At 19.2% G+C, this 18658-nt stretch overlaps 3 protein-coding genes and 1 pseudogene across 3 annotated transcripts; 3 read left to right on the top strand and 1 right to left on the bottom strand.

Moving 5' to 3' along the window:
- The first annotated feature begins 477 nt into the window (after positions 1-477).
- Positions 478-8086, top strand: LOC107993794 (nuclear FMR1 interacting protein 1). The gene is made up of 8 exons (XM_028664770.2): positions 478-630; positions 927-1324; positions 1857-2048; positions 5718-5874; positions 6208-6241; positions 6309-6538; positions 7348-7530; positions 7635-8086. The coding sequence occupies exons 1-8, from the start codon at positions 585-587 to the stop codon at positions 7952-7954; spliced, it is 1560 nt and encodes a 519-aa protein (XP_028520571.1). The 5' UTR covers positions 478-584; the 3' UTR covers positions 7955-8086.
- Positions 8075-13625, bottom strand: LOC107993793 (RNA cytidine acetyltransferase). Its single transcript, XM_017050410.3, has 17 exons — positions 12704-13625; positions 12330-12593; positions 12086-12244; positions 11726-11962; positions 11299-11503; positions 11120-11241; positions 10871-11007; positions 10456-10731; positions 10310-10391; positions 10090-10206; positions 9810-9986; positions 9594-9741; positions 9356-9500; positions 9075-9280; positions 8822-8994; positions 8493-8741; positions 8075-8360 (listed from the first exon to the last, which is right to left on the bottom strand). Exons 1-17 carry the CDS (start codon positions 12809-12811, stop codon positions 8133-8135), a joined length of 3033 nt encoding a protein of 1010 aa, XP_016905899.1. The 5' UTR covers positions 12812-13625; the 3' UTR covers positions 8075-8132.
- LOC107993745 (uncharacterized) lies at positions 13258-15594 on the top strand (annotated as a pseudogene).
- Positions 15595-16344: 750 nt separating this feature from the next.
- LOC107993747 (zinc finger matrin-type protein 2) lies at positions 16345-18590 on the top strand. Its single transcript, XM_017050348.3, has 5 exons — positions 16345-16869; positions 17255-17475; positions 17567-17640; positions 17715-17860; positions 17924-18590. Exons 1-5 carry the CDS (start codon positions 16861-16863, stop codon positions 18065-18067), a joined length of 594 nt encoding a protein of 197 aa, XP_016905837.1. The 5' UTR covers positions 16345-16860; the 3' UTR covers positions 18068-18590.
- Positions 18591-18658: the final 68 nt, after the last annotated feature.

Here is an 18658-nt window from a genome sequence, read left to right as displayed (position 1 = left end):
TATTTTTAAGTATTTTATTATATAATATAATTATCTTAAATATATATAATTAAATAAATTTAAAAACTCTAATTTAATAAATTAAATTTGAATATATGATTATATTATTTAAAAAAATAACATATTTTTTTATTTAATTAATTTTTTATAAATGACAATTAATTAAAAAATTAATAAGAAGAGAAAAATATTAAAAAAATTTATTCAAATAAATAAAAAATGAAAATCATAAAGATACTATATATAATAATTAAATAAATTATATTTTTATTTTTCATTCTTTTTTCTAAATTTAATAATATAAATTATAAATAATTTGTAAAAAATAAATTTTGATGTTAAATAATATTGATGTTAAAATATTATGAATTACATTTAAAAAATTTTTTAAATTAAAAATAATAATGATAAATAAATTTAGAATTATTTAATAGTTAGAAAAATACGTTTTATTATATAATACGATATTATATAAAGTATATAATGTATATATATACATATTCTTTCTATATAATTTTTCCTTTTAATATTTAGTTTAATATTGAAATTATAAACTCGTTTGTATAACTTAAAGTTTGTTGTTCATGACCATTGAGATCAAGCTTTTCGGTGCTGATTACTATTTGCAAGGTAAAAAGTTTATTTGCTTACAAGTTCGTAATGTTTTTACGATATTTGCCACAATTATTAATTCCGTAATTGGTTTCAAATAAAAGTTCAATACGATAAAATTAAAAAATACATAATTTGAGCATATATTCCATATTTCGCGTATAAACAGTGTATGAAGTTAAAGTTTTAACCTCATAAATAAGGCTTTGTATTTAACGAAATACTGATCGTTTACTACTTAATATCGTAAAAGTGATTTTAGAAGATTTGCATCGAAAATAACATGAGTCCGTTAAACCGAGGACCCTTGTTAGGGCCAAGAGTTCCACCTACTGGTGTGCGGCCTCCACCACCTCCGAGATTTGGTGGTAGATTACCACCGCCTGGTTTACCTCCAAGAATGCCACCACCTCCGATGAATCCTGTTTTTGGACCAATGCGACAAAGATTACCACCGCCACCGCGACCAGGTGGAGTAAATCGACCAAGTGGACCGATGCCATTATTTGGTCCACGAGTTAGAGCTATGGCTCCAATGGTTCCACCAATGGGCTTAAGAGGTGTTGGACCTAGAGGACCATTGATGAGGCCTTGGCATAGAAGAGCATTACCACCTCAAATTTTATCTCATATGAGACCAAGATTTTCTATAAGAAATGGCAATGTTAAAGGAAAAGCAATGAATAATGCAAAAAAAGTTAGTAAACTTGAAGTAAGTAATATTTTTAACTTTTTAATACTTATAAAATGCAATTTGGATAATAATTCTATTGTTTTATTAGAATAATTATGTTAAATAATAATTGCATGATAATATAAATTTAATCAATGAATTTATTTATTTGATTATTTTTTTATTCAGATATAATTTATTTATTATATTATATCTTAATTAATAATTATTTATACCAAACAAATAATTATTATCTATTTAAATTATCTACTTTTAATTTGCTTGAATTTTTCTTTTGTATTTAAATATATTTGTCTTTGAAATACAATATTTAAAATAAATATATGAGTCAAATTAAAATTAGTTAATTTTTAACTTTTAAATTTTAGTTAATAACTACTATGAAATATATGGAAGAGAACTCTAATCAGACTTATTATATTTATTGACAATGAAAAATAATTTATTAAATTATATACATATAATATCTTAGTACATGAAAACAAAATTACAAATAACAAGTTTAAAGATATTATTTAAATTCTTATAAAAAAATATTACAATCATTTAGGAATTAGAACTAAAAAAGCCATGGATGACTGATGAAATCCGAAGTGAAATACAAAAAAAAAATAAGCTGTATGCTAAAGCAAAAAAGAATAAAGATGCAAAAGAATGGGAAGAATTTAAGGATTTAAGGAATAAAGTTACAAGGATGATCAGAGATGCTAAAAATGATTATCTTGCAAAACATCCTGAACAGGTATTTTTTCATTTAATTTTTGTACATAAACTTGTATATATCTTTTGTATATATGAATTTGTAGATATAAAACAAAAATATTTTATTATTAAATTTTTTACTTATATTTTTTTGTGATTATGATAATTATATATAATATATTTTTCTGATCATAATAATTAAATATATATATATTTATATATTTTTAAATATATCATATATAAATTATTTAAAAAACATATTTTATGTAATTTAATACATAATATTTAATTACATAAATGAAAAAAGTTATAATTCATGTTAATTAATATAATTTTTTTGTTTACAATAATTTAAAATTAATATTTTTTATATTTATAATTTAATATTTTTTAAACAATCTTTTTCAATATTCAATATAATATTCATTATATTATATTATATTATAATTCAGTACATAACATTATTTAGTTTATTTATATAAAAATTATACAATATATTTTTATATAATTCAAAATTTTTTTTTATTTTATTTTTAGAATAGTTAGTTAATAATTATGAATTATACATAATATATTAATCTTTTTAATATATTTTAATATATAAGTTATATTTAATTATAAAGAAAATAGTATATTTAATTAAGATGAGAAAATGAAAGATTTTTCATTATAGAAATAAATAAAAAAAGTAATTTTATATGCTTATATAAAATATAATAATATAATAATTTATATAATATATATTTATATATTTATATAATATATTATATATTTATATAAATATATAATAATTTTTTTATATTTATGTACATTAAATTATGTACATTAATAATTAAAGATCTTATATATCATAGATGAAATAATTCTATTTTATTTTTTTTAGCAATTTACAGTAAGTATCAGAATAATTTAAGATTTAAAAGTATTAATAAGTTAAAATATATTAATAATAATAAATATATTAAAAAATTGATTAATTTGTGTGAGATGATTTCAGTTATATATTTAATTTATTTGTATAAAATAATTTATATAATACAAAAAAATATCATATTTATCATTTATAAATTATTATAATTTATAAAGAAAAAAATTACAGAATTTTTTCTTTGTCTTATAGATATGTAAAAATATAAGAGATAAGTATAAATATTTTTTTATGATATTTGAATAGTTTATAAATTTGATTATAATTATAACAAATTACCTTATTTAATTAATATATTATTTATTGTATTTAAAAGATTAATTGTATTATTTAAATTAATATATTTTTGAAATATATTATATATATTAAATATTTTTGAATTATATTTATTTAATAATAAATTTTTAATTTTATAATGATCTTACTAAATTATTTATATTCAAAGTAAGCATTATTTGCACCACGTTTAATTGGCATTATGTAATTAATTTTATTGCATTCCTATAGTAGTTGATAAATTACTTTGATTATAGGGTGCTCAAAAAACAGATGATAAGAATACGATCGAATCCGAGGGTGTTCAGAAAACTGAGAATGCGACTGAGCAATCAGAGCAAATGGAGCTAACGGAGGAGATGCAGCCTTCCAGCGAACAAGCACAGTCTTAAGCTTCAGGCTACTCCTCCTATAAAGAATTACACAAGTATTCTGTTTTCAAACTTCAGAACGATTTAATTCCTTCTTCTTTTAACGTGTAGTATATTGCAAAATCGAAATATTTGTATCATTTTTAATTACAAAATTTGTATTACCGTTCTTTTGTCATTTGTAAAATATCATTTCTTTGCAATATAATTTTCTTTAGCATTTATATTATAAGTGCATGCTGCTAGATTATCACGATAATTATTTTGAGAAAATAGAATTTAATAATATTGAATAATTGAATAATAACTGAATAACAGATATTCTCTTTCATTTTTCAGTAATACTTATACAAAACTGAACTATTTTTTTTCTCTTATAATTCATTAGTATATGCTTATAAATGTAAAATTTTGTATATTTCTTATATATTTTCATGTTAAAGATATTATAACTTCTATAACTTCTTTTCATAAAATTTCTACAAAAATCTGGCGTTTATTAATTTTGTTATTAAAGCTCTTTAATTGCTCTTTGGCCAGAATATACAGTGCTGCGAGCTATTCTTAATAGAAAATTTCATGAAATTATTAAAAAATGTTCTGATATATTTATTAAAATATGTATTCTACTTAATAAAGTAAAAATTCAATATTTTCTACATAGCTTGTGGCTCTGTATTGAAATATGACAATTTTTGTAATTTGTTTATTATTATGTGTCATAATATTGAGAGTACATTTTATTAATTTCAATAATACATGACTTCCATGAAATATAAATTCAGAATAAAATAAATTTGTAATTAAGATACATATTGTAAGAATAAATCGTATTTCTATAAGTTCTAAATCTGGTGTCCCCAATTACTTTATAAACCACTAAAAAAAAAATTCTTATTATGCGTTGAATAATCGTTCTGAAATATGAAAATGATCTTTGTAGATTGTTTGTATCAAATGAAAGTATTGTTCTTCTAAAATTTTTATTAATTATATATGTTTTATACTGTTGTATAAAAATAAAAATATTTATAATCTTCTTCATTAATATCGTATAAGTAAATTTATCAGACTTATAATATTAGATTTGTTTTTATTTTTTAAAATAATTTAAAGCAAAAATTACTATATATATATAAATATTTACTATAAATATATATTTATAGTAAATATTTATAATATTATATATATTATATATATATTTATATATTTATAGTAAATATTTAAATTTTTTTTAAAATTAAAATTTTTTTTATGTTGTCAATTTAATTTTATATTTTAAAATTATATTGAAATTTTCCAATTTCATAAATTTTATATATGCAATATATCATGATGACTATGAAATATTTTCTTATATAAATTATTTATAAAATTATTATTTATAAAAATTTAATCTACATTATTATATCATTTAAGATATGGATAAAAAATATGCAATTAATAATATTTGCATAATCTTAATAAATGGATTTCTGAATACCCTGGAAAAGATTTTAAAAGGATAATGAATAAGCAATTATTTGTGACAACATAAGAGTAATTTCTATTTATAAATACATGTTATAAATACATTTTTATTTTTATTTGCATATGTATATCAAACATTAATTTTGTTTAATAATTGTAAAAAAATACTTCTATTATTTTTAATTTATTATATTTACAATATTCTCATTATAATAATTTCTTTTTAATATTGTCAATAACAATAACAAATATGATATTGAAGATAGAAATCTTAATTAATAAATATTTTATATTTGTTTATATTGTTTATATTGTTTATCATAAATAATTTATTATTTAATTATTAATATCTTCGTGAAAATCTATTCTATATATAATTTCATATTTAAATCATTCAAATTATTTATATTTTAAAATTATAATATTAAAAACAAAAGAATTATTTTTGAAAAAATTAAGTAAATTTTTCATTTATTATATAATATCAAACAAAAAAATTATGAAATAATAAAATTAATGTAAAGATTTATATTAAAAGAAACCAATGAAATCTTAAATATTCTTCATTAATATTCTTCATTAATAATTATATCTCAAGAAGTATTTTTATATTAAATTTGAATGTGAATAATGTATAAAAAATATTTGAAGTAACTATTTTTAGGCTCATCTCTATCCAAATAATGAAGAATCATATAATCAAAGAAATGAAAATTACTCCAGTTCAAAGGCTGATGAGTCATTTTATTATGAAATAGGTGATAAAGATTTTTCATCAGAAGATACTCTTTCTAAACATGAGAAGGAACATGAACAATATGGTATTGATGGATATAAGAATACTTGCATTTATGAGAAGACAGCTAGACAAAATAACATAGACAATTGATTGGCTATTTCTGATAGATCCAACAATTATAAAAATAGGCATGCGTATTGGTCGAAAGTTTCATATATATAAATAAGATCTTATAGTATTGCTAATAACCAAAGGAGGGGAGTAATTTTTCTCCCCTCTACTATCCTATTAGCCATCTTCACGTAGATGCAGCTATACTTGTAATTATACTTTCTTTTCTCATTTATTGAAAAATATATTACTATGCAACGTAATAGTAATTTATATCATAAAATTAACAATATGTCAATTCCAGAAGACATTGAAAAATGGATAATGGAGAGAAAAAAGTAAGTTATAATGATTTTTATAATTGATAATGAATAATGATTTATATGTAATATAATCACATCACAGAAGATATCCTACAAAAATTAATGTTGAATTACGAAAAGCTGAAGAAATAGAAAAATTACAAAGAGGAGAAATAATTAAACAAAAGCAGGAGATTACTAAGCGGAAAAGACATAAATTTTTACGTTCTCATAATCGAAAAAGAATAATAAAAAAAGAATCTATTATATTATCTAATAATATTGAAGAACAAAAGGAAACATATAGAGGTTTAAACCGATTTTTTGGAACATGTGAGCATTTAATTATTTTCTATTATTTTGATTTAAAAAAAAAATAAAAAAAAATTAAGTAACTTTCTACTATAACCTTTTATACTTTGTTTGACATTTTGTATCAAAAATCATATATATTATAAATTTTAGTATATTTATTACAAAAATTTATTTCAAAGAATGATTTTATTCTTAAATAGTTGAAATTGAATTATAATTATTTTCCATATATTGTTCTTGAATTTTTTTTTTGTTTATATATAAGAAAAATGTTCAAAGAAATGATTTTTTTATACCATTATATTATATATAATATAGTTTTATTTCTTTATCTTGTTTATTTCCTTATCTGAAATTGTTGAATTTAAAGAATAATGTGATTAAAAATAAATAGTATAAAATCAAAATTTATTCTTTTAAATAATAGATATTTTTTAATTTATGTTTCATTTATTGTATGATAACAATATTTATTGTACATATTAATTATATAATAATATAATAATAATATGACAATAAATTTTTAATAATAACTTGAATATTAAATCATTGGTTAGACTTAAATAGTTAACATATTTATCATCTGTAAATATTTATAATTATGTGATGATTATTATTTTAATTATCAAAATTTTTTTATTTTTTTTTATCTAATAATTGACTGATTAAGAAACTAAAATTAATAATTATTAAAATTATTTAAATATGGATCAAATTATAAAAAAAATATAATTTATAAAAAATAATTTTTATATTTCTGAAAATAATATAAATACTTAAAATTTATAAAATTATTATAAGTGTACATATATATGTATATATATTAGTATGTTTAAGAAAAGAAGATTTGGAAATCGAAAAGCAATCTAATAATGAAATTGAAAATAATTACAAGGAAAATCAAATTAATCAAATTTCTGATGAAGAAGAAATATTAGATATATTGCCAAAATTTGCTACTTCTAATGTACCTAATTTAGTAGCAAATTATGAAAGTGTTTCAGAAGAAAGTAAGTATAAAAAATATTTCATATAAGAAAAAGTTTGTAGTAAATTCATTATTTATAATAAAATAAAAATTAATATCTAATGTTTATATATTTTTTATTTATAGGTGATATGCCTGAAGAAGTATCATTTAAAAAGATAAGTTTAAATAATGAAAACAAAGAAAATAATGCAATAAAAGATGAAGTAATATATGAAAATAGATCTATTCAAACAATACAGCCAATAGATTCAGTTCGTAAAATTCCCAAAATTAAACCGATATTGAATCAAAATTTAAAAAATAAAGAACAGAAAATTACAAATAGGACACCACCATATACATCACAATTATTACAAAAATTACTTTCACGATCTATTCAACATGAAAGAAATTTAATATGTCAATGTATAAAATATATAATAGATAATAATTTCTTTGATTAAAATTTTGATTATATATTTTTATTTATAATATAGATATTTTCCAAATACCTCTTTTATAGATTAAAGCAATTTTTTTCTTAAAACAATATGATAATTGAATTGATGAAGATAAATAAATACTTTATTATATAATTATTTGTTTTATTTTTAAATTATTAATTTTTATACATTATTTTTATTAAATCTTGGAAAAATGTTTTTTCTTTTTTTTAAATTGTTTTTTATTTTCTTCTAAAATATTATGTTCTAATTCTCTTTTTTCTCCACTTTTTATAGATATAAGATTTTTACTTTTCTTTTCAGATAGAGCAACATTCCAATCAGCTTCTGTTCCTTTGATTGCATATTGTTCTAAATTTTCTTTTTTTAATTTTTCCAATTCGGCTTTTTGTTTTGCTTTTAATTCCTGAAAAATATTTAAAAAATATTATTTATATCAAATAATAAATAATTCTATTTATTATTATCTATATAGAATGATACAATATTATAAATTTGATAAATTATAATATATATTATAACAAAATAATGGACAAACCTTAGCTGCATTTTCTAATTCATCATATAAACTTTTTCCATTGATAGGATTAAGTTGTACTGTTTCATTATTACCTTCTATTTTCATCATAGTAGTTTCAATAAAATTTTCTGTTATTTTATTAAGATACTGTATAAATTTGCGTATAATACGATTAAATAAACCAAGTAATTGTGTTGTTGGTAAATCTAATTCTTTTGCTAATGTATCAACTGTTTTGTGTTGTAAACCTAATCCCAATAAAATTGCCTAAAATAAAAATAAAAGCATTTATATAAATACAAAATATTACATTTAGATTTTTAAATTAAAATAAATATGAAAATTACCGATTGTACTGCAGATAAATGAATATCATCCATCATATTTAAAAAATATAAACGTGCCAATGATGGCAATAAATCCATTATTAAATGATAATCTGCCATATTATTACTATACATAGATAAACGTTTTAAATCATAAGATGTAAAATAGATATCCAATATATTTTTTGTTAATGCTTAAAAAAATTATTACATAATAAATATAAAAATATAAACATTAAAATTTATATTCATATATTATTGAAAATATACTAACTTGTAGCTTCTGATGTAATCGATTTATTAAATAATATACTTAAAGCTAATGAAGGTGAATATGTGTTAAATGAAAAAGACAGTAGACTTATAAATCGTTTACGAAAATCATTCCAATATGCTTGCAACCATTTAATATCTTGATCAGAATTGATCTTATACAACATGATACATGAATTTTCACCTGTAATATCATTTGTTGTTTGTCTGGAAAAACAAAATATTTATTTTTATTTAATGTATGATAAGATAATAATAATAATAATAATAAATAATTTTAACCTTAAATATACTGGTATAAAATTAGCTCGTTTATAAAATTTTAAAAGTGGTTCGGTAACACCAAAAGATACACCAATATAATCTAAATTTTCTGGACGTCTTTCGCTAAGTTTTAAAAGAAGCGGTGGTAATGAAACTCGAGGTTCTAAAAAAGTAATTAATTTGAAATTAAAAAATTAATAAATTAAAATTATATAATATCTGATATAAGTGTTTGTAATACAATAAATTTAATTACCAATTTTTTCTTCTAATAAATTTACTTCTTCATTTTTAACTTTTGATATTTCTGTCGTACATGTTTGTAGTGATGCTTCGTTAATATTAACTATTTTCATTTCATAATATTTTTTTAATAATTCTAATGCTCGACTACCATATCCCATCTATAATATAAATGTTTAATCAAATAAAAATTATTTTTATTAATTTATATAATAATATTTAAACTTACATTTTGATATTCAGGATGTGTTGCAATGCGAACAATACGTGCTCCAGCTAATGCTGGAAAATCTTGGTCTTGATATTGTTGTGCAATAGTCCATGGTATAAGATCACCAGCTGCTCGACGTCCTCGAACTAATCCATCATTTATGGTATTTTTATTTATTTCACCTTCTAAACAAATCTAAATAATAACATAATAAAAATTTAATATTACAAAAAATATCAAAGATATTTAAATTCATATATATACATTTATAATATGGTTATATATCATGTATATTTACTTGAATAACTACTAAAATCTCGGGTAATATTTTTTTGTTTGAATCTATTGGACCTAAAAGGCAAAACAGATGATGTGCTGGTGCATCAGACATCATTTGTAAATCATTTGGACTGTTCTAAAACATTATTGAAAAAATTTAGTATTTTTATTTTTATTTTTATAATATTTTATTTTTATAATAGACAGACAGAGAGAGAGAGAGAAAGAGAGAGATTTACCTTGTAATGTGAAGCCACATAAAGAGCTACCAATCTTTGCAAGAATAATTCAGATGCTTTATGATAAGAAAATAAAGTATCTCTAAAAAAAATATATATATAATGTATACATAATATATAATCTAAAATTATATAAGATATATTACCTATTTATATAATATAATTCACATATATCAGGTGATGGACATCCAGATAATATAGGTGTATTTATTGTAGCATTTAAACATAATAAATCACAAAGCCATTGTTCAATAGAATCTCCTGGTTTATAACGAATAGATTCTTCTAAAGTCAATTCATGTAATTGTCTTCCAATAATAATTTTTTCATTTTTTTGTTTCTCGTGACTATTTGAACTAATGGTTTGATTTCTTAATTGTTGTAATAGTTTTAATGATAAAGATCTACCTGTTCCTTCATATCTAATAAAATATACATAAATTATATATTAATTATATTAATATTGTATTAATATAAATTATATTAAAAACACATATAAATTATGATTAAATAAAATGATTGAACAATAATCAAAAATTAAAATATAAAATATTATATTACCCATTAATAGTCGATGCGAGAAATATTAAATAAGGACCAAGCATAGCTTTCACATAAGGAAGAGGTATTGCTGCAGCTTCATCTATTACAAGTAATTCAGCTTGATTTAATTTATGTGCATCAGTTGGATGAATGTACTAAAAAAATTTGATTTCTTTATCAATGTATTATTATTTATTTATTTATATTATTATTTTAACAAATAACTTTAAAATTATTTTAAAAATTTACATTTTAAGAATATTATACCTGAACTGTTTGTCTATGATCTCGAAATATATTTACACGTATAATGGCTTTATTAAATTCAGGATTTGTAGATTGTACAAGTCCGTAATCAAGATGTTCTTGATATCCTAATGCATCAAATCCTAAAAATAATATAAAATTTATTCTACTAAAAAATAATATTTACTGTTGATATTTACCTTTAAAAATAAATTCAAATAATGTATTTAAATTTTCTGGACTTGGACTTGAAATATAAATATTTGAATAACCAAATGTTATAGCAGCAGCAACAGCTAAACCTAATGCTGCAGATTTTCCACGACCTCTAGCTGCAGTTAAAGAAACGGTAGATCTTAATGTTTTTTCTGATATACATTCAATAAATTTAAGAAGCACTTTTGCCTGAAAATATTAATATTTATATGAAAATTATTAATATGTATGTAAAATTATAATATAAAATCAATTAATGTAATATAATTTTTAATAAAATAAATATAATAAAATAATTTAATTTATAATTCAATATAAAATAAATCAATTATAAAATAATCTTCATTTATTTTATATACATATTATTATATATACATATAAATATATTTAATATATTTTTTAATATTAAACCTGATCAAGTGTCTTGCAACAATTAACAAGAGAAGAAATAGGTTGTGTATCTTTTAAACTCTCTTTTAGTGTATCTAATTCTGATAATGTTTCAGAAGAAGATAATTTTTGTATAGGTTCAATTTTTAAATTATGTGATGACAAAGGTAATACATTTAATTGGTCATCAACAACCAAACATCTTTTACATGAAGCAAGAGATAATAAAAATCTTTCATTGAATCGACCAATAATATTCTAAAATAAAATATTAGAAAATTAATTCTTAAAATTATTTCTTAAATTTAAATAAATTAATTAATTAAATTTATAATTAATAAAATCTATCTTTAAATTAATAAAAAAAAGTGAATGATATACTTGATGCGCTTCTGTACGAAATCTTTGATGAACATCCATATTTATAGTATATAGTTGTTTTAAAGAATTTACTGATTGTAATAAAAATATTATTAGTCCTCCTCCTTCAACAGTTTCAATAGTACGTGCTAATAAATTTGGTGTAAGAGCTTCAAAATCCTAAAAGTTAATTTTTTGTTAATTATATTTAAAATAAAATTAAATTAATTATATTTATTAAATCAAAACAAATAAAGAATCTTACTTGTAAAACACACATGCCATATGTATTTCCTAATATTCTATGTGTTTCATGATAATAACAATATCGTATATTAGTAGAAACAACGAATAATTCAAATGGATCATCTTCATTAACATCCAACTTTCCTGATTTAACTTTTTTTTGCAAGGATTTCATTTTTTTCTTTCTGTGACTACTAAATCCTAATTCTTTCTTATAACACCAAAGTACAGAAGGTCTTGCTTTTATAATAGATTTTGATAACATATGATGTAACAAAACAACCTAATAAAAAATTGTAATATTTTAAATTTTAAAATTAAAATTAAAAAAAAATTAAAATATAAATATTATTTATTATTATTAAATTGCAATTAAATTATATATAATCAAACCTGATCTCGTGCTTTTTCACCAATAATAATAAACATTGTTCTATATCCCGTAATAACACCATTTTCAATTAAAATACGAATACGATTATCTATTTTTTTACGAACCATCTTTGAAATATAGAATTCACTTATTTCTTTTATTTAGTTTATATTTAAAATTATGTAGATAGATATCACATGCACAATGGTTATGTTACTTATATTCAAATTATAATGTGCGCATCCATTTTGTAACTTTAATCGCACATATACGATAAATTATTAATATATAATAATGGTAATTTTTAATTGTTATAAAAAAAATAAATTTTTAAATATATATTGATATAACAAAATGTAACATAATAATATGTTATATACATATTAAAAATTAAATAAAAACATAATGATTCATCTCAAAGTAGAATAATAAAATAATAATTTGTACATATTTCTACTCAAATATGAATATCATAATCATATAAATATGAATGCAAATAATTATAAAAATTTATTATCATATATTTAATAAAGAACAACAATTATATTTTTGTAAAACTACTTTGTAAAGTAACCTTTATACCAGTTTTGAAAACAAAAATATAGGATATATTCATTTTTTTTATTATTTCTTTTATTATTTCTTGTTATAATAAAAATGAATAATTTTAAAAGTATATTAAAATATTAATGCAATATGAAAAAAAATATGAAAAAAATGTTTTAAATTTATTTATATTTTGAAACAATAAAGATCAATATTATAGTTATTTTTTTATTACTATTTTTAGAAATAAATAAGAAATAAGAAAAATTAAACAATAATATATGTATTTAATAATCATATTCGATGTACAAGTAAAATTTAAAAATTTTTTGAACATAAATTCTTTGAATACAAAAAAACTTTGTTCATAAATGTAATATAAAAAACTTATAAACTATTAATAAAAATGGTTGAAAAAGACAAACCATTAAGAGAATCTATTAAAAATCTTAATGCTCCTGCAATTATTGCTTTTGGCAATCCTTTATTAGATATGTTTGTAAAAATAAAAGATAATGATTTATTAAAAAAATATAATCTTAATATAGATGGAGAAGCAGAATTTTCTGAAGATAAAATGCAAGAATTATTGGCAGATATACCGCAAGAGTTAATAAGTATATTTATTAATAATTGTTATACGTTTATATTTTGTATAAATATTTTTTTTTTCATTATTTTAAATAAACAAGTATATATTATTATTTCATATATATAAAAAATATATAGTGTAAATTAAATTATTTTTTTAATATTTATTGAAAATATTAAATTTTTGTTATTATATAAATATTTATTCAAAATTTAGAGATTATTAATAATATAATGAAATAGATCAAAACAGGTAGTTTATCCTGGAGGATCAGCACAAAATACAATGCGAATTATACAATGGCTTTATGATGAAACCTTTCAAAATCGATATTGTATTTTTTCTGGAGCAATTGGTAATTTTTTGTAAAGGAATAATGTTACAAAGGATTGTAAAGGAATAATGTTACAAAGTTTAGTTCAGTCAGCAGGTGTGGATGTTAGGTTTGCAGATGCTTTAAATTCTTTGCTTTATTTTATTTTCATTATGATATATATTTTTAAATATATATATTTTTGCAGATATGCAATTCATTCAAATTTAAGTACAGGACAATGTATAATATTGATAAGTGAACCATATCGTAGTCTTGTTGCAAATGTAGGAGCTGCTGCTAAATATACTTTAAATGATTTTAAAGCATGCAATTTATCATTTGATAGAATAAAAATAATATATATCGAAGGATTTTTCATACCTCATAGTTTTTCTGTAATAAAAGAACTAAACAAGCAGAAGAAAGAAATATAATTATAGCTTTTAATATAAGTGGAACATATATATTTAATGTAATAAATATTTTAGAATTTGATTAATAATGTCAATTAATTAATAAGAAAAACGAAATTATTATATTTATAGTCCCATAACATATATACAAAATATGTATATTCTTTATTAACAGCATATTATCTCTTATAGGATTTTCATACAGCAGTTTGCGAAATGGTAGGATATTCAAATATTGTATTTGGTAATTCAAGAGAAATGGAAGCTTTGGCTCAATCATTAAATCTTACATATGATGATGTATCAGATATACCATTTTTATTAAATAGTTTAAAAAGAATTACAATTAATGTTTGTAATACAGTTAAAAAAGATTGGTTACGTCATGGGGCAGTATTTGTTATGACCCAAGGTGCATCCGCTCCAGCAATTGCTGTTTGGGGAAAAAGTCAATCTGCTCAAGTACGCAAAAATAAAAAAAAAATTAAATTTTTTTAAATGAAAAATTTGAATAAAAATGTTTTTTTAGGTACTCCCAATTAAATCAAAAGTTCCTATTATTGATACAACAGATGCTGATGATGCTTTGGCTGCTGGTTTTCTAGCAGCCAAGTGTTTTAGCTGTTGGAAACCAAAACATTGTTTAGAATATGGTTGCAAAATAGCATCTTATATAGGAACAATATATGGAGTTAAATTATCAGATAATGTACCATCAGATTTATTGGAATAAAAACTATAATTTATTATTTAAAAAATAGTTTATCAGAAAATAATATTTATTAATCTCAAATTTTGTGAAATTCTATGATTAATTTTTCAGAAATTCAGAATTTTATTAGAAGAAAAATTGTGATACTAAAAATGTAAATTTTGTATTTAGATTTATATATATATATATATATGTAATTTCATTAATTGAACATTTAATTCTATTGTAATTTCTATAATTATTGTAAAAAAAAATTTTTTTTATTCAAAAAAATTTTATTCAATTAATTAAATTTATAAAATCTAATAAAATGATTATTGTGTAAAAAAAAATTGTACTATTTATTATTTATTATTACACAATTATATTGCATATTTATCATATAAAATGGTATCAAAAAATTTATTTATTATATTTTTTAATTGTATTTTAATTATACTTTATAAAATAATTTTGTTTTAAAAAAATAATATTAATAAAAAAGTTAAACTTCATTAATTATAATTAATTTATTATTATTATTTATTATTAATTATAATTAATTTTATTAAAATGTATAAATATTCATGTTATTCTACACAGAGATTTAAAAAAGATTTAGACATTAACTAATTATTAAATTATTCATTGATGTTAAATTATTAAAAAATATACAAAAATATATATATATACCAATCCGATTTGAGATATTCTATATATCCTATATATACATATTTATTTATTTATTTATTCGTGATATAATTCAAATAATTTTTATAATAATTTTTTATTAATAAAAAAATATTTGTTATATTCAACATACTTTTTTTGAGATATATTGTTTAAATTTATTTGTAACAGCTAATGCTGTTGCGGATTGACTAGATTATGCTCCGTGATTGGTCAGTATTTTTTATTAACTCCTTAATAAAGCTACAATGAAAATTTTTTCAAAAGAAAATGTTCCTTGAAATTATCTCAGGAATTTCCAATTTATTTATTGGATATTCCAATATTTTTGGGATACTTTGTATAAATACATTTCTGATATTAATAATTAATAATATAAAAGTATTATATAAATTTAGTTTGGCAAATAAAATTAATTTCGAAAATTTTTTATTTTTTTTTTTCATTCTTTATTATTTTGTATAAAAAATTATTTCACATACATTTTGTGTACTTTTAAAATTAAAATAAATTTTCGATTGGTATATACCTTAATATTTTATTGAAATATATAATATTCTTTTTTTATAAATTATGCAAAAATAATTATAAAATTTTATTATTTAAAAATATTAAATTTTAATATTTAAAAATAACTTGATTATTAAATTTATTAAATTATGAATTTCATGATATGCAACAAAATAATTGTATTATTAAAAGAAAATTAAGAAGTGTAATTAAAAAAAAATTATAAATTTTCTAATTATTTTATATTTATTTTGAAGAAAATTAAAGATTTTTGAAAAAATAAAATTATATTTAAGATCGTGATAATTACAACCACTATCCAAAATAAGAATATGGTCTTAGTCAAGATAAAAAGAGGTGGGGAAAACAGTTTATTTTTTTATGCGTAATAGATTTGATTAACTCCGAGAATTTCAAAAATGTCTATGGTAAGAATTTTTACAATTTTTATTTATATGAGATTTTGTATTAAAAACTTCACTAATTTTTATATATTATTAAGATAATTTATGTAATTTTGATAAAATTATTATTTGACATTTTATAACCTAATTTTACATATATATTAAGATGATAAAAATAAAAATAAAGTGATAATATTAAATTAAAATTAAAGAAAAAAAAAAGAATAATTTAGAAAATAGAAAAATTAAATTATAATTATAATTTTTAGTATAGATAAATAATGTAAATAGATAAATAATGTAAAAAAATATAAAGATAAATTAATATATAAAATACTAATTGGATTACATTTAAATAAAAAAAATTGTTAAAATTGATTTAAATAATATAATATTATTTATTTTTTAGCGACCTGATGACCATAGACGCAAATGGAACAGAGAAGAATATGAAAGAATAGCACTTCAACGTCTGCAAGATGAAATTGCAGAAGAAGAATTGGGAATTCCAAAGCAACCAGCAGTAAAAAGAGAATTGCTCAAACAAAGAGATTATAAAGTTGATCTTGAATCTAAATTAGGAAAAAGTGTTGTTATTAATAAAAATACTCCATCATCACAAACTGGAGGGTAAAAAATTTTAAATCACTTTCTAAAAATTAATTGAAATAGATAATTTGTAATTTATAATTTGTATTTAATAATAATATTATATTTATAGATATTATTGTAATGTTTGTGATTGTGTTGTCAAGGATTCAATTAATTTCTTAGATCACATCAATGGCACCAAACGTAATCAATTATTATTTATTATTTTTATTGTTTTTATATGTTTGACTATTAATTTCATAGATGAATTTTTTCAGATCAACGTAATTTGGGTATGTCAATGAAAATAGAAAGATCTACATTAGAACAGGTTAAAGCTCGGTTTGCAATGAATAAAAAGAAATTGGAAGAAAAAAAGAAAGATTATGATTTAGAACAAAGAGTAAAAGAATTAAAAGAAGAGGTTTGTTTTATTTTCAAATTTTAAAAATATATTTATTTTTAAATATGTATCTTTTATTTATAGGAAGAGAAAATTAAAGAATATAGAAAAGAAAAAAGAAAAGACAAGAAAAGAAAAATTGAAGAAGTCAATGAAGATAATGGAGGACCTTCAGATGAAATGGCAGCAATAATGGGTTTCTCAGGTTTTGGTTCTAAAAAAAAGTGACAATGAAATATTATCGGATCATTTGATGAAATAATGCCTTCTTAAGATGTATCTTAAGAAAAGATGATAATTAATTTCTTTAAAATATTTTTCATTGAAGAATCAACATTGAACATTACAAGATCAGGGGTAAATAAGACTGATCTTAATGTAAAAATTTAGCTTTGTAAATATTTAAGTTTACAACATAATTTTATTTATTCCCTTTTTCTTGTATGATCAATGTTTTGAATGTACAAATAATTCTTATTTCTATCCAATATTGAACAACAATTAATTTCTTAAGCATAATGAAAATATGTTTATTTAGTAAATAAAAAATACAGTAAAAGTATTATGAAATATATATGGAATAGTTTTAATTTTATAAATCATTTATTAATGTATTTTAAATTCATTGCAATAATTAAAAATAAGCTTTATGATGTGTATTTATAGTTCTTCTGGATCAGTAATGTAAGAAATATAATTTAAATATTGTTTTATGACTTGTCAATAAAAGTACAAGATTTTATATAAAAAATTATTGTGATTAAAAATACTTTAGGTACATTTTAAAAAAAATCAAAAAATAATATTTTATATGTAAAA

This window comes from Apis cerana, linkage group LG6 (assembly GCF_029169275.1).
Source record: "Apis cerana isolate GH-2021 linkage group LG6, AcerK_1.0, whole genome shotgun sequence".
Classification (NCBI taxonomy): Eukaryota; Metazoa; Arthropoda; class Insecta; order Hymenoptera; family Apidae; genus Apis; species Apis cerana.
Note: the sequence above shows the minus strand (reverse complement) of the source record. Positions and strands in the feature narration are given on the sequence as shown.